This window comes from Belonocnema kinseyi, chromosome 7 (assembly GCF_010883055.1).
Source record: "Belonocnema kinseyi isolate 2016_QV_RU_SX_M_011 chromosome 7, B_treatae_v1, whole genome shotgun sequence".
Taxonomy (NCBI): domain Eukaryota; kingdom Metazoa; phylum Arthropoda; class Insecta; order Hymenoptera; family Cynipidae; genus Belonocnema; species Belonocnema kinseyi.
This window is the reverse complement of record NC_046663.1, coordinates 98,721,864-98,748,018: the sequence shown is the minus strand read 5'-3', so window position 1 is coordinate 98,748,018 and position 26,155 is coordinate 98,721,864. Positions and strand designations below refer to the sequence as shown.

The following is a 26,155-nucleotide window of genomic DNA, read 5'->3' as shown; positions in this document are numbered from 1 at the left end:
ACAAGAACCTTTTAATAAATTATGCTTAAGCTTTACTTCTTAACGCTTGAGTGATTAAAAACAGTTTACGGTTTGTATATTGAACGACTTATAGCAAGGAACATAGTTACTTTGACTTGTGCTATAAAAATATATACCTATTTACATCATAAATATTCGACACAACATACATTGATTACCAAAATTAATTCTTATCGTCAATGCTATTATAAATGAATTAGTCGATAGAAATGTTCAGCTTTCAAGTTTGCAAATTGGGTTTTACTATAATGGAAAATAACTCGACTAGTGGAAAGATTTCAATTAAATCTTGAATTTTTTTGTATGCACCAACTTGTTTAAAGTAATATTTCAGTTAAAAATAATTAAAATAAATGTTTAATCAAAAGGAGTTTCCGATAAACGCAAGTAGCAAAATGTGCCAAAATTTTCTTTATGCAACTTAGCGGCATAAATTCTATTAAGTAAAGAGATTTCAAAGTTGGAATTCATAAAAATTTTCATTAAAAATTCAATTCTTTGTGGAAAAATTTAAAGAAATATCTAGACAGATTGTTAGCTTTGAGTAAATAATGACTTCTGTCTACTGATGCAATGATATGTATTTTTCTTCAAATTATATTGACGACCGACTTATCAAAATGAGATAAGAATGTTCATTAATCAAACACATGTTTCGGTAGCAAACTTCTGAGTATTTTACTTTACTTTTTCATAAGAAAGATGAGTTTCACGGAGAAAGAAAAGTTTACGTGATGTAAAAAGTTAGCAGTAAAACACAAATTTGTCATTCTGAATATTAGTGTAACTTGGACGTATTTTATATTATTTGGACTTGATTGAAATAAAAAATACTGAAGTCACTACTAAAATTAATTAGTTTTATATACTATATAAGATTCTAAAACCATTCTTATTCAATTAAGATCCAGTTATTCCCGAAAGAATATAATTAAATTTTAAATCAACTTTAATGCCGTTATTGTGATTTTTCAATGTAATTGATTTCACTTCAGTTATATCACTAGGGTTTGCGATAATTTACTTCAGTACTTAAAATCACTAACTGGAATTTTCAGTTTTACATAATTCATTAATATTCACATAAATTTAGTCATTTCGTTTGGTTTTAGTTGAATGGCACTCGGAACTAAAATTCAATATTTCTGTACTTCAATTCACTTGCATTCACTGAATTTGTATGTAAATTCACTCAAATTCTTCTAATTTTGCTTTAAAATCAAGTAGAATATAGAATTCACTGTAATTCACTTAAATAAAATGTATGTCACAATAAAATTTTATTTAATGTACTTCCTTTCACAGGAATTTCTTTCAACTTACCATAGTAAAATAAACGTCTGTACTTGTACATCTTGCTTGAGGAATTTAGTGTTGAAATGAAACGCAGAAAAAATCATCTTGCGCAGAGTGAGCTACGTTCCACTTGATTTGGCGCACGTTTAATCTGATTTATAGGAAAAACGGCTCACGTTTCTTCTGATATGAATTTACTTTAGTTCACTTTAATTTTTATGAAGTCATTAGGTTTTACACAAATCTAATAACCTTGATTTAATTTCAAAAAATTCACTAGAATTCTTCACAATTTACACCGAAAGAAATACAATTTACTCTCTTAATCAAAATGAGTGAAAAACCACTATAGGTTGATTGTATATTAATAAAATAATAGCAATTCATAATATTTTTTTCACTTATTTATTTGGTCATTTTTTTTTGGTTTAGAAAGGAATTTACAAATAAGTCAGTGGAACCAATTTCAAAATCCCCCTAAACTAATTACAATTAATTGGAACTGTTTAGGATTACTCCGCATTCGTCGAATTTAACATTAATTAAATATCATCCAATAAATTAAGAATAAATAACGAAAATGCAATTTTTTTATTTAAATGAAATTTGTTTACTACTGATATGAGTAATTTAAAAATCATGTGGTTTATGGCAATGACTTCGCACAATTTAAAACAGTTTTAAATAATTGCAAAAAAGTTTTTACAAAATTATTATGAATGGGAGAACCATTATAAATCTTTGCAATGTATACAGGTACATCCACTTTGAATGCCTGCCAGAAAAATTAGGCCCAATTGGTACAACTTAGCATTAGTAGTTACTGGCCGAGATTTTACCGTCAATTCGTCACCAATTTCCAAATGTTCACCAGAAATTCCAGAATCGGGCCATGATATGTTTAATAACTTATCCTCCTTGCCAGCTGGAGTCGGATTTCTGAAATTGAGTGTTTTTAATTACACAAGCTGATTGACATTTTGTTAATTAGGTGTTTTTTATGGAGCCTGATTAGGGGGAGAGCACCCATTCTTGGCACAATCCCAATTATTGGCACCGTTCTCTAATTTCGTAGATATACATTTTTTTAACATATTTTGCTTCGATTAATTTAATTCTGCTCTTGATTTTTATATATTATTATATATTACGCGTATAGGTATTAATTATTCAGTTCGATGAAGTACGTATCCAAAATAAAATAAATTTACTTTTTGGTTTTTGCTCTTACTCTATATGCCATTTTCGGACTGTGACTTTCACACGACTCGATGTAAATAATAATTAATAAATAGTTATTACTGAAAATAAGATTCACAACAAATACAAATAAAATCTACCAAGAATACTCATCTGTAATAATAATGTATTTAGGACCTTTTTTGGAAAATTCTTGCAATATTTATCAAGAATATGTTGCTACAGAATTTTTGTTAAAATTTCATGTAAATTTACTAAATAACTTAAGCTACAGAGGTGAGCATAGATGAAAAATGTAGTTTAATTTTTTACAACCATCGAACAATAACACATTTTTTATCCCTGCCTTTTATCCAATATTGAATATAGAAATCTATGGCAACATGTTCTCGATATATATTTCAGGAAAATAATATGTCCTACCCAATTATAAACTGAAGTTAATCATATTTTATGTCGAAAATTTAATTTTTCACCTGTGAGCAGCTCTGCAGCCTAATTTATATAACCGATTGACACCAAATTTTAATAAGAAGTCTGTAGTACCATATTCTCGGTACATATTGAAAAATTATTTTGTATTTTAAATAGTATTTAAAATATTTCTACGGCTCGGAAATGAAAATATCCCCCTTAAATGTGGGGACCGTATTTAAAATACGTAACACGTCAAGAGTTTTTGCCGATTCGTCTTGGAGGGGGAGGGGATTTTATTTCTGTACGTAATTTTTGGAAATTCGCAAATGAAACAAATTACTTGCAGTAATTATACAGAAATTGAATATGAATTTAACTTTACGCGTCAAAGAAACCTTGTAACTGAAAAACAAGCCTAACCAAAAAATAAGCTTTTTAAAGACAAGGAATTTTATTGGTCAGGGAAAAGTCAGGAAAAGTGAAAAATTGGCTAGGAAAAACTTTGGGAAATTTTTTAATGAAGTTTGGCCTAACCCTGATATAATATTCTTGTCAACAATTTATATTTCTTTTTTTGCAGTTTCTTTCTACTGTAGATTATATTTTCAGTTATAAATTTCAATATTTGTTTGAAAATTAAACAATTTTGTTAAAAAGTAATTATTTTTTGCTGAATATTCAAGTGTTTTTCTGAATATTCGTCTTTTTGGTTACTCAAATTCATCTGTTTTACTAGAAATTTCATATTTCTTGAATAAGAATGCAACTGTTTGGTTGAAAATTAATCTTGTTTGCTTGACTATTCAACTTATTTGTTTGGAAATTTTGGTAAAACCACTTTGTCAAGAAATCATTTTTTTTTCTTTTGAAGATTCATATTTTTAGTTGAAAATTCAACTGCGTGGATAAAAGTTTAACTAATCTTTTCAATTTTTTCTTTCGAATGTTGGTTTATCTCTTTGAGTAAAAATTTAACTATTTTATATAAAATTAATTTTTTCGCTGAAAATTCAAATTTCTAGTTGAAAATTCAATTTTTGTAAAGAAAATTTCGTCTTTTGGCTTCCATGTTCAACAATTTAGGAGAAGTTTTTTTCTTTTATGACTGCAATATCTTTATTTGTTGAAAATTTGTCTTTTTGATTTTAAAATTAATTTTTTTAAATGAAAATTCATCTTTTTTGGTTAAAATATTAACTATTACCAAGTATTTTGTCTTTTAAATAAAAAAATTAATTTGACAATTTTACATTCGCATTTAGAGTATTGTTTTAGTCCGTGTATAAAAGATCCTATTTTAAAAATATCAAAAGAATAAAAGGTGGTGTTTGAGTGTTAATGGTCAGGGAAAATCAGAAAATTTTGAAAATGAAGTTTTTATCCCGCAAAGCAACAACAAATTTTCATTAGTTTTAAATCCCATATCTTATTAGTTCTGGAAACGATCAATTCCGTACAATAAGAGGGGGTGGGGTAGAAGTATTTTGTTACGAATCGTGAAAGAGGGCAGTCTTAGACTCTTACAGAGGGCCTATCATCTGTTCCGTAATTTAAGTACGGGCCCTTAAGGAATATACTTATTTTCGCAAACAGAATTATTTGGCTACAAGATTTGGTGAAGTTTGCCGCAAATGGATAATTTCTAGTGTAAATGGATTCTTGTTGAGACAAATTTAAGTCCTCTTAAGCTTAAATTTAAAAGGTAATTCCATTTGTTTCCAGAAACATTCTTTTGACACAAGAGGATATTTCTCTTGAGTGTAATAGAAAGATAAAATAATAACTGGCGAATACTGACCCATATTTAGCAAAGTTTGTCCACATTCTTACGATCCTTTGCCTTGCAATCGATACACGATTTGTGGGATTGAGGGTTGGATTGGCCAAAGAAATGTAGAACAAATAAGCCAAGTCATCCCCGTGTGCAGTTCCTGAAGAACGATCAGAATAACCAATAAATTTCGAATAAGATTTACGATGGCCAAACCATGAACCGAGAATAATTTACGGTTCTCCTCCATTCTCGTTTGGAAATTTATTACAATAGACAGAATATATGAAAATCATCTATGCTTAGGAAAAATTTTAACTGATTCAAATTTAGAGAGTACAATATATTTTTTCCGTTTTCTTATTTTTGAAGTAAATGAATTAAAGTATCCTACAGAAAATTTATAAAATGATAGAAAATATATTAGCACACCACTGCCTAACCCATATAAAGTTTGCACTTTAAAAAGAAAAGTATTTTTTAAGAAGGATCTTATGGAAAATTTATTTAAAAAAAAAAACACTTGCCAGAGCATAAAAATTATCACGGTATATTAGGGTGGTCGAAATTTTTTTTTCGATTTTTTATGGAGAGAGGTCGGAAATTTATTCGAATCCACACTATGACTTTTTTGCGCTTTTCATTAATGAAAATTGTTTCTGGCGCATAAAACACCATTTCATACTGATAATGAGATGTTTACATAAGTGGTTTAAAACATTTATTATTGTTTTAAGGAATTTTCTCATAAAATAGAGTTAGAAAGTCGCGGTTTTTTCAAATAATTCCCACTTGTTGTCCAATTACCAACTAGAGGGAGGCGATAGTTCATTAATGTTAACTAGATCTTTTTTTTAAACAATTTATTCTGCTGTTAATAATATTCTCTTAGAATCATGCTACAAAATTGCAGATTTTTTAAAATTAATTTTTGGTGAAATTTTGAATTAAAATAAGTAAAATCAATAATTAGATTCAATAAAATTAATTGTTTAAACAATTTATTATTATTATTAATATTCCATTTCAATAATGCTAAAAACATGCAGTTTTTCTCATATTTCTGGTTTTTTGTCCAATTTTTAATTAGAGTGAAGTAATGATTAATTCAAGTTAACAAAAATAATTGTTTAAAGAATTTATTATCACTGCTTGCTATTTTTCATTAGGCGTAACTTAATAATTAATTATTTTTGGTAAAAATAATTGCTTAAACAAACTATTGTCGTTTATGACTATTTTCATCTATATCAATGTCTGATAGATGCTTTTTCTTGGGCAATTTTCATCTTTCTGTCCTTTTTACATTCTCATCAGAGAAGATATTATATTTGTGTAAAATTTGACCTCCCCTCCCCCAGTTTTTGTCAAATTTCCACGTTTTAAGACTCCCTGAATCCGAAAAGCAGGTTTTTACGAATGTATCTGTATGTCTGTCTGTATGACAGTATATCTGTCTGTATGTATGCCTGTCTGTCTTTATGTATGAATGTTTGGCCGTGAACACAGTGACTTTTGAGAAAATCAATCTATTAAATTCGCCTTTGGTGCACTCGTTTAGTGTCCTAAACTAAAGGTCATGTTCGTTAGCCAGCCATTTTGGATAGAAATTTAAAATGTGGGCACATTTTGAATATTTTTGAAAGCATTTTTTCGAAATTAAAAAATTCTCTGTACGGCTATTCATAGAATTCAAAAGGTCAAACAATTTATCCTAATGATTTTTTTCTATAAAATCAAAAATTACTAGAGTTATTGCATTTACAAAATTCCAAAAAACACACGAAAATGAAAATTTTATGCTAAATAACGCACGATATCAAAAAATGCCAAGAAAATAAAAATGTTGCTGTTTGAGTTCCCTATAATATTATCATAACAACTTTTTGAATTTTTTGATCAATTAAAAATTCAAATCTTAACAGCATACAAAATAATGAAAAATCCAAAAAGTACATTTTTCGGCCAAACTGTGCAAAAAAATGTAAAAGATGACAGAACAAAAACTGTGCATTTTAAAAATATGTACAAATTTGTTTTTAAGCACTTTTTGATAGGATGCGTAGTTTTGGCTTTAATCATGAAAAACATCATGAACAGTAAAAAACTCTACCCTCTGCGTGGACAGATTCTTAACACAACTTTTGTCTTTTAATTAATTTCTTGTTCATTGCGTGTGTCGTGTTCCAAGAAATTAAATTTTTTATGTTTTTAATGCTATTTTTTACGATTAAAACCAGAACTATCAAAAAATTATTCATGACAAATGAATCATTTTTAAACATTCTAAACAGAAAAGGTATTAGATTTGTGTAAAATTTGACCGCCCCTCCCCCAGTTTTTGTCAAATGTCCACGTTTTGAGACCCCCTGAATTCGAAAAATAGGGTTTTACAAATGTGTCTGCCTGTCGGTCTGTATGTATGTATGTATGTATGCCTCTGGTCTGTGTGTACGATGACTTTTGAAAAAATCATTGTCAGATTGGCCTCTGGTACACTTTTTTAGTGTGCTAAACTGAAGGTCAAGTTTGTTAGCCAGTTATTTTGGATATAAAATTCGAAAAGTGAACGTATTTTGAATATTTTTGGGACCACTTTTTCCAAAATTCAAAAATTTTCTGTACGGATGTTTATAGTATTCAAAAAGTTGAACAATTTATCCTAATGACCTTTTTCATAAAACCAAAAATTACCAGAGTTAAAGTATTTACAAAAGTTAAAGTATTTACAAAAGTATTTAACCAAATAACGGACGATATGAGAAAAAGGCAAGAGAAGAAAAGTTGGATTTCTAAATGCCTTACAAGACTATTATAACAGATTTGTGAATTTTCTTGGAAAATGCAAAATTCTAATTTTGACAGCATAAAAAATAATGGAAAATCCAAAAATTACATTTTTTCATGCAACAATTTCACAGTATTTCAAATATTCTCAAATATATAAATAGATTTTCCAAAAAAAAAATATATATATATATCCATAATTCTCAGTAGAACATATGTGTAAAGTGTAAATCATAAAAAAATATTAGAAATGAGTAAATTCAGTTTATGGAAAAACGATTAAAGTTGCAATAAAATGCTTAACAAAGTTTTTTAAACAAGCACGAGATACGTGATGAGAGTGTGTTCGTTAAGGCCGAAGGAGCTTTAAAAAAACATAATTCACAATTGTCAAATTACTGTTGTCGATACTTTCACCTTTAGTTTTAAAAAGTCTATGCACAAAGATCGAACGCGTTGCGCGCTAAGAAAATGTGCCCACTAAGCGGGCACATTGGTAATAATTAATAAAAGTTAACAAAAAAGTTGTTTAAATAATTTAATATTGTTTATATCTATCTTTTTTCAGATAAATGCTAGAAAGTTTCTCATTTTTTTAAATCTTTAACTTAGCTTCGACTTCTTAGTTATTAACAAATAATAAATAAACATTAAAGAGGCTTATAGTTTAAATAATCGTTTTATTTTTTTGGATATATTTTTCTAAAGTAAAACAGATATTTGAAATATGCTTCAAATTTTCTAAACGGATTATACTATATTTACTGAATTTTGCCGCTTGCGTAAGATTGCTTTTTTTTAAATTAATTTCTTTAAGCATTTGGAAAAGAGCGAAAATAATTCACTTAAAACAACAATACTACTAAAAAAATAATTTTTTTGGGTGTTGACATATTATTTGTTCATAACTAAAAAGGCGAAAAGGTGGATGGTCTACGTTATTGACGGGAAAGTTGTATTCAATATTATCCGTGCAGGAAATTTGAAGTATATTTTTAATATCTGTTTTACTACAGAAAAATATATTTATAAAAAAGAAAGAAATTATTTAAAATATAGTTCTCTCAAATGTTTATTTATTATTTGTTTATAATTATGAAGGCAAAGCAATATTAAAGGTTTTAGAAAAACTACAACTTTCTAGCACTTATCTAAGAAAAGATTGTTATAAACAACATTAAATTGCTTAAGCAACTTTTTTGTTAGTTTCAATTAATTATTATCTCACTAAGTGAAAACAGGACAGAAAGGTAAAAATTCCCGAAAAAACTGCAATTTTCCGACATAAATTGTTTAAACAATTATTTTTATCAACTTGAATTATTTATTACTTCACTCCAGTTGAATATTTGACAGAAAGACATTTATTATTGACGAATTAAGCAACATTTACTCAACGTATTCTCATTTTAAAGGTAATAATAGCAGTTCTTAATTTTTAACATTCTAATATTTTTAATTAATTGTTACATTTTTCAATTAATCAGCAATGACTAAAATTCACTCAAAATATTCAAATCTATTAATATTTGACATTCATAATTAACATCAAATCTTTGATGGATTAACTTTTTTCTTAACACAATACATTTTTTTAAATATTATTTCGCTCTGAAATTTGATTTAAGCAAAAAAAAAACATTGATTTTTTTTCAGAAAAATACAAATGCTTTTGTAAAAAAATGTATGAACGCAATTTTAATTCCGTGAAAAATCCAAAACGTTGAACAAAATCAGTTATTGAAGAAAAAAATTTGATTATTTTTCTATTTTTTGACAAAAATTTTAGTGTTTTTTGTATCTCAGGGCTTATATTTTACTTTTCAACTAGGGGCCATCCATATACCACGTAGACAATTTTTCACGACTTATTGACCCCCCTCCACCCCTGGTGGACAGGCGTGGAATTTGGACAAATACCCCCCCCCCCTTCCCCCTGTACTTTGTCCATGTGGACGTATTTTATGAAAATATAGATATTATTAGTCTTCAAAATGTCCAGGAGGTCGCGATAATTCCATGGACATCATTTGAGTACTCACTAAAATCTCAGATTCTTTTGTTTTCAGATGTCAACAGTTCGAAACTCATTGACTGGCTAACTGCTGTTGGTGCATTTTGCAACAGTTTATCGTTAAACTAGTCGGAAATTCGAATGAAAAAACGTCATTTTAGTACTCTTCAAACCCACGGGGAATGATTGTATGGATGTTAAAAACTAACAATACGTTTGACTGGCTGCTCCTTAGTGGTGCCAAATTTGACTAACAGACTGTGAAACATGTCAAAAATTCGAGTGAAAAAACGTAATTTTAGTACTCTTGAAACCCATTGGGGATGATTTTTTAGGTGCAAACAACTACCAAGAAGTTTGACTGTCCGCTCCTGAGTGGTGCCAAAGTTGACTGGCAGGCTGTCAAACATGCCAAAAATTCAAGTCAAAAAACATGATTTTAGTACTCTTGAAACCCATTGTTGCGAGCTGTGAATTTGCATAAAAAGTGAGATTTTCGTAGTTTCTTTTTTTTATATACATATTATTTTTATAGAAGTATTCTATAGATTAAAATTTTAGTTAATGAAAAGAACAAAACTTTCATCCGGTTGCTGATTAAAACGTCAGTCAACTTTGGCACTACTCAGGAGCTGCCAGTCAAACTTATTGTTAGTTTTTAGCATCCAAACAATCATTCCCCGTCCGTTTGAAGAGTACTAAAATTACGTTTTTTCACTCGAATTTTTTACATGTTTGAGAGTCTGCCAGTTAACTTTGGCACCACTCTGGAGCTGCCAGTCAAATTTATTGTTAGTTTTCAGCATCTAAACAATCATTAACCGTCGGTTTCAAGAGTACTAAAATGACGTTTTTTCACTCAAATGTTTGACATGTTTGATGGTCGTGAAAAAAATAAAAATAAAAATTATATTGTGCGTGAGCACAATATAAATATTGGAGTATACCTAGAGTATACCTGGTCTCATTTCAGTATATTTTTCACAGATTTAAGGAAATGTGTGTCCACGTGGATTCTAGCTCGACCCCCCCGGTCCCCCTCGTGGACAAGCGTTGAATTTTGCCATACCCCCCCTCCCTCCTAAACTGTCCACGTGGTATATGAATGGCCCCCTAGCAGAACGTTTTGCAACAGGTTTTAAACATTTTACCCAAAAATTAGGAAAAGTTATTAAGGTAAACAATTTCCAAACATAAAACGACACGTATTTTGTCGGTATAATATAGAAAAAAATGTCAGACGAAGTAATCAGTATTTTAATTACTAACATCTACGACGTTGGTAAATACTCGATTTCCAATTCACAATTGCTTGTTTCTGATCCTAAAAGGAAATAATGTATGGTTTAAGAAATTCGGAGATATTAAGTAAAATACATATTTAATTGCAAAACTCGAGGAATCTGAATTCCGTCCTAATCCGCTTGAGCTAGCTCCTGAGTTCCTAATATTAAAGGAAATCATAGTATCTTCTTTCGTCTCTTTAGCAAATAATGCAACGAGAGAAGCTTTAATTTAAGAGAAGCTGTATGTTAAAGACTAGATAACACAATTACGAATCAAGAATCTCCGTTTCTTTTAAAATAATTAATTGAAGCAATTACTATTGGCAGTCGTCTATATTACAAATATTTAGGGATATAGTCTTCATGTTCTATCAGAAATATATTTAGGAATTGATTTGCTTTTCATTCAAAATTTCCTTCTTATTACACTAACGCCATTATCACACTTAACTGTATTGGCCCTACACTATCACGACTACTTAGAAGACCAGAAATCTATAGCTTATTGTTACACAAAAAATTAATTTTCTATTGCACACTTTTTTAATTTTGTACTGCATACTTATAATCGGGACTACACAAAGTATGTCAGACTACAAAAAATGGTAGGCACTGTCTTTATCCTTAAAAATGCAAATTTCTATGAAACACACAGCGGTGGATTGATATATTTCCCTTCTTTCAAAATCTTAAGTTCAATCTTTTATTTACTTAAAAAATAACACGCTGGAACAAAATAAATGCAAAACAAGGAAATTTATGCCACATTCAGAAAAATATTTTTTGAATCAAACAATCTCTTTCTTTGATATAGGGATATAGGGTCAACCAAATCTTTTTTTGATTCAAACATTTTTCTGAGTGCATCATATGGAATAGCATTTACCCTTAAACGAGAAGAATACAGTAAATGTCTTTTAAATATTTAAAAATAATATTTTGACCATCAAATATGTAGGATAGAGCTAGGCAGGACCAACTGGCGGGGCAAGAGTAACTTTGCAAATAAAATAGCTATAAACTCAAATCTGAAAAATTGATATTGTAAAAGAATAATTATGTAAAAAACGGTGTTGAACATAAAAAATGGAAGATTCGCTCGCAAGAAGCTGGAAATTCTGAAACGATTTTAGTTTTTTTAGAAAAATTGAGCATGAAATTTGAAAGAGATTTATGTGGCTTGATTTTTATTTTTTGTAAACTTTATGATAATGCAAAGAGTGAAGAAAAAGTAGATTTTTTCGTTTATCTTCCTAAAATTTTTTTCTATGATCATCATTGCCAATCTTCATATGCGAGTGTAGTTAAACGCAAAAACAAATTATGAACTTGTTAAGTTAATTGTTATAAACAAATTGACGCAACAAATAGTCTACGCTGCATATTCTTCGCTTGCAAAGTAAATTTTTGTGTTAAAATTACTTGCCATCATCCAAAAAATAATACTCGATCATAAAAATTTGTCATCCGATATTTTTCATTAATTTTATAAACAAATGCCCAGTGTGGACATTTAAAGGCCGAAAGAAATCACTTTTTCTGTTAAATTTCCTTCAATTATGTCGGTAGTGATGTTTAGTGATGGAAAATTATCATCCAATATTTTTTATTAATTCAATAAACAAAAAATGGCTAAAAGTGGACATTTCAAGTCAGAAAGAAATTTTTCCCCTTATTTTCCTTAAATGATGTCGCCAGTAATGTTTAATATTGGGAAAGTATCATCTAATATTTTTGATTATTTTTGTAAAGAAATAATATGAACAAATACTTAATGTAGATGTTTAAAGATAGAAAAGAAATCGTTTTTTCGCAACTAGCCTCAAAGTATATGGCCAGTGATGTAATTATTTGCTAATTGTTGTTTCTTTCAATTTTCATAATGTAGTATTCTGAGGAATTGTTTAAGATGGAAATTTGTACCAAGAAAAATAAGCATACACTTTCTGTGTATAATAATCCTTTGTCAATTTCTTAAGATTCTATTGATTAGTCACAATTGAGGTTTAATTTTTAAGTCTTTCATCTGAGACAAGAAGGTTTAAATGCTCCTGTTGTAAATTTTTTGGTATAATTTGTTTATAATATTAATGAAAAATATCGGATGATAATTTCCCATCATTGCACATCATTAGTGACATAATTTGAGGAAAATTAGGAGAAAAAATTCTTTCTTTCTGATTTTGAATGTCCACACTGGGCATTTGTTTATATAATTTGTTTATAAAATTAATTTAAAAAATTATTTTTGCGATGAAAGCTACTAATTTTAACGCAAAAATTTACTTTTCAAACGAAGAATTCATAGTATAGACTATTTGTTATTTTAATTTGTTTAAAACAATTAACTTGACAATGTCTTTTTTAACTTTCAACTACCTCCGTATATAAAGTCTGGCAATTCGGATTATAGGAAAAGTTTGTTCACGAAGATAAGCAAAAGATGAATAAATCGACTTTTTCTTCACTCTTTGCATTAACATAAAAGTTTAAACAACAAAAAAATCAAAAATCAGAACACAAAAATCACTTCAAAATTTAATGCTAAACATAATGAACCCTAGAGACAGGGCCCCCTGATAGATTTCTTCCGAGAATTGACGCCGCGCTGCAAGCAGGAGTAAAAGAAGTTGCGCGGGGTGAGCGGCGTTCGCTCAGGCGTGAACAAACAAAAGTGTTTTATACGAAACGGCCCTCTATCTAAGTAATTCCCCACCAAGGTCAGCACCAAAATCGGCCCAGTCTCAGAATTTCACTGTAATTGAATTAGAAAATCATTGTTTTATTATGATAATTAATGCGTGTGGAAATATGATACACAATATTTTAGAAAAACATTTTTTTAACTCGATGAATTGCCGTCTTAATTTTTTATAGAGCAATGAATGTTAAGATATCGGTCCTGCCCATCTCTACCCTAAAAAAAGGGAAGAAAGTCCTAATTTTTACCTTTTTTTATTAAAAACGAAATGATATATCAATGAAATCTTACCGTTCAATTTGATATCGTAAAGGACACGGTGTAAAGATTCATCCGTGTCAAAAATTAAACGATAATAATAAACTGGGTGTTCTTTTTTTTTAACAAAAAATTGTTGCTTATAGTCTATTCCAGCTACGAACATCAAATCAGTTGTTTCCTAAGTTTGAAAATAAAATAGTAAATGTTTTCAAAAAGAAAGAAAACAAATTTCAAAATTTGTAAAAAAAAAATTTGCTTACATTAATAAGTGTATACAAAGCTGCAGTTGGCAAATGAGCAATTTTATCAGTCGTCATTTGATAAAAAGGTAAAAAAATTGGTAAATTCTTAGCAACGGCGCTAAGTGACTTAAATACGTAACTCAATAAATGATGTATTCGATCCGCACCTAAAAAAAATATCTCATTTAGAAAATTATTTCATATACATAAAATAAAAGTATTTTTAATGCCGGAATGGAATATTTCATTATGTAATTTCTTATACCCATGCCAAAGGCAATAGTCTCGAAGGATGTAAAACCCATTAAGTGAGGCACTTGGTAGAAGTTTCCCATTTTATATTTTCTCAGGTAACATTCTGTCATGAATTTTTCTTCGTCTGGAGCAATTTTGGCATCTTCTAGCGTAGGCTTGAATGGAGGATCAATCTGAAATTTGAAGTCACTATTAATTTAATATCAGACTTAAATTTTTTCAACATAATGTGATATTAGTTTTATTTAAATAAAAGTAAAGTGTACATCAGAGTTCTTACCGTACTAACTTTCTCCGTGTTTTCCACTATGTCTTTTGCTGAAGCTTCATATAAAGTCTCCAACAAACTATCTACATTGGTTGTATTTTGTCCAAGTAAATTGCCTAATTGAAAAGCTCGTTTCACGGCGTCCACGGGTGTATGAAATGCCCACGGACAGAAAACGGCAGCACTCATTGCAATTGATCGATGAAACAATCCTTAAATAAGAAACAATTATAGAAAAATTGATCTGCAATTAAATATCCTTAAGAAACGGTCAGAGAAGAGGTCATTTAGCACCTACTAGAAAGGATTTTATGGCTAGATTAGGGGACAAGATTCGAAGAAACAGATTTCAATCGTTAAATATCAGCGTTTACAGGACGGAAGGTCAAAGGAAAATGAAAGATACCAAATCTCTTAAGTCAAGGGCGAGAATTTGCTGGTATCAGGTGTTCAATTTCAGAATGTTAAGTATTAAGTGTCATAGGTTAGGGGTAAGATCTCAAGGGTCCTGGATTTTTTTTCACCTCGAGACATGCGTGACAGAGAATGAAAATCCACAGCAACCCCTCCGGCGGATTGACCCATAATTGTCACACTATTTGGATCTCCTCCAAACTTATCAATATTTTGTTTAACCCATCTGAGGACCATATTTTGATCCTTAAGACCAGCATTTCCAGTGGCATTGGGATGGTTTAGACACAAAAATCCTGAAAATATGAAATAGCTAACAAAAAGTTCCATCTCAAAAATTGATTTAGCTGGAATAGATTCCTGTTACCAACATTCACCGATATCTAGAGCAATTAAGAGTTTGCGAACGTGTTGAGTTGCATTTATACTGAATTTTGTCATAAGGTTTTCTTATTAGTAATATTCTTAAAATTCTGCAGAGATTTCTGTATACCTAAATTTGACAGGAAATTTCTTTTAGGGGCCATTCATGAACTTCCTAATACTGCCAATGGGACCTTAGGGAGGGGGGAGGGTTCACCCAAAATGTTACATTACACATAGAAAATATAAATGTGAATAAAAACTCTTCATTTTACTGTTTTCAAGAAACTTTCTTTTTTTCTATTTTCCTTTAAATACAAAATGAATTAATACAACCTAATAAGAAAACCCGACTATTTTTCATTGAAAGATAATCCTTTTAATTGAAATTCTACTATTGTATTTTTGGTTCAGGATTGATCTCTTTTAATTTGAAAAACACGATTTGTTTAAAGATCTAACTATTTTCATGAAAATTACAAGCTTACGATTGAACTATATTATTTCACATGATCCTTTTTGTGGCTTAAAATATATCGTTTTTAGTGGAAAATTCAACTGTTAAATTTTGCACTAAGAATTCATCTGATTTGGTTAAAAATTCAACTATTTGGTTAAAAGTTGAACTGATACCTTTAAAATTCATTTTAGCAGTTAAAGACCTATCTCTTTTATTAAAAACTCAACTATTTTGTTGAAAATGCGTTTTTTTGTTGAAAATAATTTTTTTGAACTTGACATTTTATTATTTGATTTGAGGTTGAAAATTGATTGTTTCTAATTTATAATTCAACTATTTTGTTTAAAATAAACTTATTTGTTGAAAATTCATGTTTTTGGTTTGAAAAATCAACTTTTTTGTAGAAAATTCGCCTCCTTAGTTTGAAAATTCAAAAATTTGGTTTAAAATTTTGTTCTTTCTAGATTGAAAAATTTTTCTGCATTAAAAATTCAACTCTTGCTGAAAACTTCTCTTTTTGTTTAAGAATACATCACGTCTGAAAGAAATTTTATCTTTTGGGTTAAAAATGCAACTGTTTAATTAAAAATTGATTTATTTCGTTTAGGAATGTTATTTTAAATAAAAATTATTTACGTTTGTCATATCAACTATTACATTTCTCGTTCATAATTGATCTGTTTGGGTTAATTTCGACTGTTATTAATATAAAAATAAAACTTTTGTTTCTATTTTTCGTTGTGAATTAATCTGTTTTGATTGAAAATTCAACTACTTGTTTGAAAAATTCCTCTTCTTAGCTTGAAAATTAAACTATTTGCTTGAAAATGCACTTTCTTTGGTTAAAGATTAATCTTTTTTTATGAATTCGACCATTTCGTCCAAAAATCATCCTCACATGCTGAAATTTAAGTATCTTGTTTAAAATTCTAACATTTTTTTATAAATTAATCACTTTCACTGGAAAGTTAAACAATTTGGATGCAAATACAACTGTGTGTTCGAAAATTCGACTATTGTGTTTAAAATGTGGCTCTTTGAATAGAAAATTCGTCGTTTTGGATTAAAAATTAATCTTTTTTGGTAAAAAAGTTCTTGATTGAAAATTAAATTTTCTTAGTTGAAAACTTAATAATTCATATTTTAAAAAATGTTTCCCTCTATTTTTTCCTTATTATCGTAAAACTTCACTCTGTGCCCCCTTTCTGACATAAATTTGGGCTGCAATGTTTATTACATTATTATATTTGCATGTTTTGTGTTTTATATGAGGTATTTGTAGAATTTAATCGAAGAAAAAATTCTTATTCAAAGAGAGGGTTTCGTATTTGAAAAGTCACTTTCGAGGGTTCAAGCTTTGTGTGATCTGTCACAAAGAAGGGAAGGTGTTCAGAATACCATGACGTATTTTTTGAATGGCCCCTTACAGCTTTACCAATTTAGAAATATGAAAGAAAATACAGTAAGTTAGAAAAATAACGTTGATTTAAAATAATAAGAAAGAAATTAAGATACTATGAAAAGTGTTATACTATCATTACAAGTACACTAACAATATTTTTCCTGTTAAAAAAGTATCATACTTGGAATTGATTTTTACTAGAATAATATGCATCACTATTTGCTTATGCTTGTACTACTTTTATGAAATTTTCTCAGCATAATCTAAGCATAAAAAGTTGATTACTTTATGTTATGCAATCTCTATTTTTAAACGTAATAAAAAAATGGAACAAAAAATGATTAACTAAGGTTTCGCTATAGATTATTTTCTATTTTCTTAACTAGAAGCCTCGAGTAACTTATTTGTATGAAGGACTTACCGAATGGACCTAAACGATAATTGAAGGTAACGAGGACGACGCCTTCCTCGATTATGAAATCGGGTCCATAAAGAGAACTGTTTGAATATCCTGATTTGAAGCTACCACCATAAATCCAGACAATTACGGGCTTCAAATCGAGAACTTTATCTGATAATTTTGTCTGTCAAAAAATATATGTCATTACTTATTTTATACGATTATTTTTAATTTGTGGGGGTTCTCAACATTTATAAATAATTAAATATAATCGGTAATAGATGCTCTATACAAATGTATTCTTTTTATAAATGTTTTTGTATGCTTACATGTGGAGAGTAGACATTCAGATACAAGCAATCTTCGGCTCCAGTGAAATTTCCGTAAACAAAATCCATTTGGACACAGACACTTCCTTCTTGAGTGGCTACTAAAACTTCCGTCCATGCCTTCTTTTTAACTGGAGGCTAGTAAATCACAAAATTTGGTTAAAGATTAATATTACTTTATATTTTTATATTTGATGTATAACGTACTGCAAATCAGTTGATAACAGTTACAAGTTTTTCTTTACAGTAACTCAACGGACGTTATAAATGTAATTAATTAATATGAAAAATTCATTAAAATTTCGAAATAAAAAGGACAGGCTAAAAACTCTGCAAAATGCGAAAAATTAAAAAAAAATTGACAATATTTTAAAAAACGGCGATCAAAAACTGCATCAAGGTATTTTAAGTACTTTTTCAGTAGTATTCCAACTTAAAATTCGAACGTTTTAGAAAACAGTTGGGTTTTAAATATGAAAAATAGATTTTCAATTGAGAAAGATGATTTTTTAACCAAGTAGTTAAACTATCAAGCAAAAAAGATGAATATTCAACAAAACACAGCATCTTCCACCAAAAAGTGTAATTTTCAAGCCAAGAAAGAAGATCCACTTTTTTCATACAGTTGAATTTTCTATTCTGGACAACATTTTTTTATCCAAAATACGAATCTTTAACTTTCAACTAAAAAAACTGTTCAGTTTCAATCAAAAACAGTAGAATTTAACAACAAAAAGAAAATTCAAAAAAGATTTTTGTTTCGAATAAACATCATTTTTATGAACATAAAAAGACGAATTTTAAGAATAGGCGTCTCGCTAAACGAAAACAGAATAATTTTTATCCAAACGGTTGCACTTGCAATTAAAAATAAAAAAAATCCACAAAAAAAAGATGAATTTTCAAGGCTAATAGACAAATTTTTTACAAACGAGTTGAAATTTCAATCAAGAAGGATTTTGCAGTCAATAAAGAAAAAAAACTAAACTTTTGAATTTTAAAACCGTAAAGATGAACTGTCTACAAAACGGTTGAATTTTCAACCAGAAAATATACACTTTTAACCAAAAAGTTAATTTTCGACCAACCAGTTGAATTGTCTACTAAAATAATAGACTCTTTAACCAAAAAGTCGAAACTTCAACAGAACCGCTTAATGCTTAAGCCAAAAAGCTTAATTTTCTGCAAAACAGTTGCATTTTCAAGAAATATATTTATTTTCAACAAAATAGTCGAATTTGAAACTAAACAAAGGTGCACTGAAAATCAAATCAATTAAATTAATTAAATGTAAATATTTTAAATTAATTAAATTAATTTAATTGATTTAATAATTTCAATTAAGTTAGATAATTTAATTAACTAAATAATTAATGGGACTTCCGTTTCCGGCATGAAAGTGTAAAGTAGTGGGAATTGTTGATGCTGAGTTTTTCTGATATTGTGGTGAAACTTGAGGTGAGTGGATTGTTGAAGTGTGTAAAAGGGTGTGGATGTGAGAGATTAATTGAGGAATTGTGAGATTGGAAAGGGGAGGTAGATATTTTGGAGGATTGAGACAGATTAGTGTGGAAGTTCGTTTGGACATTTGTGACAGGGTGAGAGGACTGTGTCGATTGGGTCGGTAATAGCAGGGTTGGGTAGCGACGCCGAAAGGCGAGACAGGTACTAGACCGCGACGTTAGATAGAGGCAGGAAAGCGTAGAAGGCGGGAGAGTTTGAATTTGATTCATGGCTAGCGGATCGAGTATTTTATCAAAAGGAAGAGAGGGGAGAGGGAAACCAGTGAAGAGAAGGAAGATATCGGGCGAGCGTGAAATATCAAAAGATGTTTAGATCGCCGCCGGAAAAGCAGAGTTTGGTAGGGAAGAGTGATAATAGTAAGGGGGCTGACGGAAGCGGGGATGAAAGTGAAGTTACGATGAAAGAGGAAAGACTAAAGGAAATTCGCGAATTGATGATAGAGGTCATGGGGATTTATGAAGAAAAGCAAGAGAAAATGGGAGAGGAATTAAAGAAGGAAATTAGGCGGGAATTGGCTGAAGTTAAGAAGGAAATAAAAAAATGGGAAGAAATCAGGGAAAAGTTAGAAAAGGGGATGCAGTCATTAGAACAAACGCTAGAAAAGCAGGAAGAAGATAATAATAAGAAGGTAGAGGAGATGCAAGGTAGGATGAAGAAACTCGAAAGCTCGAACCGGTATTATGGTGGGGGAGAGAGTAGGAATAAGGAGATGGAAAGACTGAGAAATATAGAACAAAGAATAAAAAGAAAAGAGAGGGTAGAAAGAAAATTAAACATAGTGATAAAGGGTATAAGATTAGAGGGGCAAGAGCTGAAGGAAGGGGTGGACAAAGTACTAAAAAGGATTGGTGCTAAGGTAGAGTTAGAGAAAATGCGAAATGTAGGAAGAGAAGTGCGAAGAGGGGAGATAATGGTACTAGTGAAATTAAAGAAATGGAAACATAAGAGGGAGGTGATGACAAAGAAAAGGTTATTATATAGAAGTCCAGAGAAAATAGAGGATGATTTGACATGGGTAGAAAGAAAGATGCAATATAAATTGAGGAAAATAGCGGAAGAAGAAAGAAAAAAGGGAAAGAGAACATGGGTTAAGCATGGGAGAATACAGATAGACGAAGTGTGGTGGGATTGTGCCGAAGAAAGGGAACAGATAGTAAGAAATGAGGTGCAGGGAAACTAGGAGAGGAAGGAACAGGAGATAGGAAAATGAGAAATAGTAGGAAGGAAATAAAGATGAGAAACGAAAGTAGGGAAGAATGGAAGATTTGTTACTGGCGTTACCAAGAGGTTACAAATGGCAAGTGCAAAATGCAAAGAGGAAGAATAAAGAGGGCAGATTAATGGGAGGAATGGTGATGGGTGTAAGGAATGAATGTATAACAGGGAAAGATAAGAAAGACAAGAAAGAGCAAAAAGAAGGATTAATACGAGAAGAGGTAATGATGGGAGGAGAGAAGTGGAAGGTAGTGGGGGTTTATGTGAACGGTGATATGCAGAAGAAAGCAGAGGAGATGAAAGAAATGATTGAAGAAAATAAAGAAGAGAGTAGGCTGATAATAGGTGGGGATTTCAATGCGAGAATAGGTGACAGAGGAGGAAGGGAATGGGCAGAAGAGAGAGGAAGAGAATCCAAAGATAAGGTACTAAATGAGGAGGGAAAAAAGTTGTTGAAGAGCTTGGAGGAGTTGGGATGGTATATCTTAAACGGAAATATAGAAGGAGATGAGAGAGGAGAATATAAACGCTCAGGAGGTGAAAGGGAAAAGGTAATTGATTATTTGCTGGTGGATGATGAGGTAAGAGAGAAGCTTTAGAAACAATATGAAGCAATATGAATAAAGAAGCAATATGAATTAAAGGGGAGCAAATGTAAAAAATGTAGGAAAAGGGGATTGTTCAAGGGAAGGAAAAGAACAGTTTAGAGAAAAGGTCAGAAATATCAAAATGGGAGAGGGAAATGTGGACGAGGAGATAGAAAAAATGATAGGTCAAATAAAAATAAGATTAGAATATACAAACAAAAATGAAATTAGTACAGGGGGGAATAGAAGTGGATGGGATGAGGACTGTAAGGAGAAAAAAAGGAGGTCAAAAAGGAATTAAGAAACTGGAGAAAAGAAAAAAGTAATGGGAAAGAATATAGGAAAAAAAAGAAAGATTATACTGAGTTGTTTTATCAAAAGAAAGTGGAAGAGAATAAAAGGTTTGAGGAAGAGGCGGAGAAGGCTAGGACGGAAGAAGAGGTATGGAAGGTAGTAAACAGAGAAAGAAAAAGAAGAATAAGAGTAAACCAAGTTATTGAAATGGTAGAATGGAAGAAATAATTTTTGGATTTGCTAGGAGGAGTAGAGGAGAGTAAAGGGAGGAAAATATGGTAGAGAAAGAGATGAGGAAGGGGACATATCAAGGGAAGAAATAGTTAAGGTTTTATGAATAATGAAGGATGGTAAAACACCTGGTATAGATGAGATTCCAAATAAAGTATGGAAATATGGAGGGGAGGAACTAGAGGAATAGGCATGGATAATGTATAATAGAGTATGGAGAGGAGAGGGGTGGCCAGAGTTAGGGAAAGAAGGAGTAGTAATACCAATAGTAAAGAAAGGAAAAGGATAGGAGGTTAAATATTATAGAGGGGTGACGTTGATGCCAACACTGTATAAAGTATATGTAACTATTTTGTCGGAGAGATTGCAGATAGAAGTTAAAGAAAAAAGATCGAGTTACTGAATCAGACAGGGCTTAGAAAAGGAATGGGGGTAATGTTCTGTAATATGTTCTGAACTATCTAGTAAATAAGAGACTTAAAAGGAAAACAGGGGCAATGATAGCAATGTTCATGGACCTAAAGGCGGCGTTTGACTCACTAGACCGAGACGAAATAGAAAAAGTTATGGTAATAAAGGGGACAAGAGAGGGATTAATAAAGAGACTACGGAAATGTTCAGAGAGACAAAAAGCAGGGTAAAGGTAGGAGAGCAAGTAGGAGATAGTTTCTGGTTGGTGAGAGGTGTGAGACAAGGATTTCCTTTGAGCTCTCTTTTATTTAATTTATTAATATCAGACTTGGAAGAAGAAATGATGAGAAAAGGTTGGGGTGGAGTTAGGATGGGGAAGGAAAAGATATACACACTAGCATACGTAGACGACATAGTATTGATGGCAGAGGATGAAGAAGGGATGGCGGGATTAATTACAGGATTAGAGAAAACTAGGGGCAGACTGGAGGACGCTAGGATACATGGTGTGAGAAGAAGCGCAAAGGGATAAATTAAGTATTAGAGCGGAAAAGAGGGCATGGAAATTCGAGACGAAGCTGAGAGAGGGAAAGGGAGGGGAGTTGGCGAGAAAGTGTTTGATGGAGATAGAAGCGATGAGAGGGAGGGCGATTGAATTAATGAGATGGGTGGAAGAAAGGAGGGAGTTCTTTAATGATAGAGAAATAGAAGACGGGGCTAGTAAACTATGAAGAACTGGAAAAAGGGGAGAGGGAAAGACAATTAATGGAAAAAGGGGGATGATTGAGGAATCAAAATACAATTAGTGGTATAAGATGATAAAAAAGGAAGAAGTGCGAAAGTATTGAGAAAAGGGATGAGGAGAGAGAAGGTGGACCAGAATAGCAAGATTCAGATTGCGAAACGAGATAAGGGAAGGGATGTACTGGGAAAAAGAAGAGAACAGAAAGTGTAGAATATGTGAATGAGAATAGGAAACATGGAATCATGTATGGGAAGAATGTAGGAGAGGAGTGGAAGATAAAGGAACCTGGCAAGAGAATGTGGTTAAGATTTTAGGGGAGGATGGATTAAGAGAAGAATGGATGAAGGAGTTGGAGGGTGCTAGAGGATCGAATGAGAGAGAATGAAAGAATGGATGTGGAAAAAAGGCAAATGGAGGTTCCCGCGCTCACTCGTTTGCTAATAAGTCCTAAATTGCGCTATCGCAGAGAACAGAAATTAGATATAAGACTTATGTAAATAGTTGTAAATAATTGTATATATAGAAAGGATAAGATTGAAAAAATATAGATATAAGAGGAAAGATTGTAAGGAATGAAAGTCATGTAAACCCTTAGGGGACACATTATGAATAGAGAAGAACTAAATAATTAATTGAATTAATTAAATAAATTAAATAAATATAATTGAAATTAATTTAAATCAAATTAATAAGTTCATTTTTAACCAAAAAATATGCATTTGCAATGAAAAATTGAATAGTTGACTTTTTACCAAAAGTGAACATCTTTAGCTAAAAAGTATTAGTTAAGTTTTCAGCTAACAGAATTAACTTTCATTTAAAAAATGTCTCTGAATAGAATAATTGAATTCTAAGTTCATCAAATGAATTTTAAAGAAATAAGTTCAATTTTCAATCAAGAAAATAAATTTAAAAACAAAAAGAATCATTTCTACTGAAAAAAATTAATTTACAATAAAATACATACATTTTAAACTAAAACGGAATAATGTTTTACCAATAGTGGAATAGTTACATTTTTAGTTAAAAATGAATGTTCAACAAAGTACAGCGAGACTCTGATACTGGGCTGGTTTTGGGGCTGTGGTTGGCAGGGAACAAACTCGATTGAAATCCGCTAGGGTAGGGTGGGGCGAGATAAGCATAGGGGGTAAGATAAGTTACTCTATTATCTCGTAGACGATCATGTCTTTTGTAACTGTTTTTCTGTTTTAATATCAGAAAGAACGTGATCAATCTTCTTTTTTTTTTAATTTTTCGGCTACTATTGAATAAATTTAGAAAGATGAAAGAAAAAAAATTCAAGACCTGTATCCTGCTATTTTGCATTTGTTTAGAAAGTTCAAGAATCACACACAATCACATATTATATGTTTTTCCAGTGTTTGTTCAGATAGTTTATTTATTGAACTTTAAGTTTTCAACAGATTTATAATAGGTGTTTGGATTAATAATGTCGATTTTGCTAAGAGATGGCGTTACTAATACGTTTGTTGGTATAGACGCATCGCGTCTATTGCGTTTTGAGGGTTTGACATACGACACCGAAAGCCAGTTTGTTCTGAATTGTCATTGTGCAAAGAACATATTTTTCGAAAGCTTTGAAAATGTCGAATTACGTACCTGAAAAAGCCGTTTTGCGAGGAAGTTTAATAACGTTCTTTCATTTGAAGAAAACAGCTGCTGAAAGTTATAGATGATTGGTTGAAGCTTACGGCGAAAATGTTATAACCCAAAAAACTTGTGAACAATGGTTTTAACGGTTTAGAACTGGTGACTTCGATATAGAAGACAAGGAGCGTCCAGGTCAGCCCAAAAAGTTTGAAGATGAAGATTTGGAAGCTTTATTGCATGCAGACTCAAGGTAAACGTTGAAGCAAATGGAAAATGCATAGAATGTTGCCCAATCCACCATTTCCGAACGTCTACACGTATTGAGAAGGCTCCAGAAGGTAGGGAAATGGGTTCCATATCAACTGAAAGACAGGGATATTGAAAGGCGAAAAACCATTTGTGAAATTCCGCTAGCCGGACAAAAAAGAAAATGTATCTTGCATCGAATTGTCGAATTGTGACAGGTGATGAAATGTGGATAGACCCAGATCAGCCTTCAACGTTACAACCAGTGCGTAATATACATGGAAAGAAGGGTGAAATCTGGTAAAACGATTACTGGCGAACGGTACCGACAACAATTAATTAAATTAAACAAAACATTGAAGAAAAAACGACCAAAATACGCGCAAAGACACGAAAAAGTCATTTTCAAACAAAGCAATGCACGGCCTCATGTTTCGAAACCAGTCCAAAACTATTTGGAAAACATTAAATCGGACATCATATCCCACCCGCCGTATTCACCGGACTTTGTTTCATCGAACTACCACTTATTCCGATCGATGCAGCACATACTTTCAGAGAAAAATTTTCAGTTTTAGGAAGAAGTGAGAATTAGGCTCGATAAATGGTTCGCCTAAAAAAATAAACAGTTCTTTTGGGAAGGAATTCATGCATTGCCAGAAAGATGGGGAAAATTGGTAGAAAACGATGGCCAATACTTTGATTACTAAGGCAATCCTTCTTTTTATGTCAATAAACGGCCAAATTCGGCGGAAAAATCGACATTATTAACCGAAACACCTATTATATAATTGTAAAACTGAAATAGGTGAAATTTTGATTTGACTAAAATGTATTACATGAGGCAGAATGAGCCACTGTTCTGGGGCGGAATGAGCCACCTCTTTCTGTGCATTAACCTAATCTCTTAGTCTAGCAGTCAGTAGGTCAGGATGCAATGTTTCACATTATCAGATTGTACAGGGTGTTAATTGTGATGTAAGCGTATAAAAATCTAAGCTTGTCGATAAAAATGCTCAGCAATAACGTAGCAGCAGCACTGCTATAGGAATGTATTGGAAAATAATACGAGTAGCTGTGAGCCAGAAGAGAGCACTGTTTATCTGGTATATTTGTTACGAGCCCCCTTGGAATTAAATTAATTATTTTAATTTTATTTTACTGACCCGTAACTCGAGCATTCATTGACGCTAGTGCTATGAAACAACACCTTAGATGCTCGGAATAAAGTGCTTAGCAGGTAAGTGAAGGACTAATCTTTACTATATATATGAATCATGTTTAAATTCTAAACGTAAGAAAAAAAAACAACTAGAGAGAGCAAAAAGAAAATAAGGACAAAAACACTGCACTCGAAATTGATGGGATTGATCAATTGGCTTCGAAAGCTGCAACGAATAC

General features: G+C 31.0%; 2 protein-coding genes across 9 annotated transcripts in view; both read right to left on the bottom strand.

Moving 5' to 3' along the window:
* LOC117176825 (solute carrier family 26 member 10-like) overlaps positions 1-1,425 on the bottom strand; it is a 106,912-nt gene extending 105,487 nt beyond the window's left edge. For all 7 annotated transcript variants that reach the window (XM_033367155.1, XM_033367150.1, XM_033367159.1 and 4 more), the window contains exon 1: positions 1,345-1,425. Coding sequence is in view for 6 of the 7 variants with exons in the window: in XM_033367150.1 (XP_033223041.1) it covers positions 1,345-1,375 (31 nt within the window). In the remaining variant the exon portion in view is untranslated. The remainder of the gene's footprint in view (positions 1-1,344) is intronic.
* Positions 1,426-1,709: 284 nt separating this feature from the next.
* The window catches only part of LOC117177140 (esterase B1-like), a 35,543-nt gene continuing 11,097 nt past the window's right edge, over positions 1,710-26,155 (bottom strand). For both annotated transcript variants that reach the window (XM_033367639.1, XM_033367638.1), the window contains 9 exons: positions 17,888-18,025; positions 17,580-17,742; positions 15,044-15,229; positions 14,532-14,731; positions 14,262-14,424; positions 14,015-14,163; positions 13,785-13,932; positions 4,733-4,865; positions 1,710-2,256 (listed from right to left, as the gene is read on the bottom strand). In XM_033367639.1, the coding sequence (XP_033223530.1) occupies positions 2,049-2,256; positions 4,733-4,865; positions 13,785-13,932; positions 14,015-14,163; positions 14,262-14,424; positions 14,532-14,731; positions 15,044-15,229; positions 17,580-17,742; positions 17,888-18,025 (1,488 nt within the window). In that variant the 3' untranslated portion in view covers positions 1,710-2,048. The remainder of the gene's footprint in view (positions 2,257-4,732; positions 4,866-13,784; positions 13,933-14,014; positions 14,164-14,261; positions 14,425-14,531; positions 14,732-15,043; positions 15,230-17,579; positions 17,743-17,887; positions 18,026-26,155) is intronic.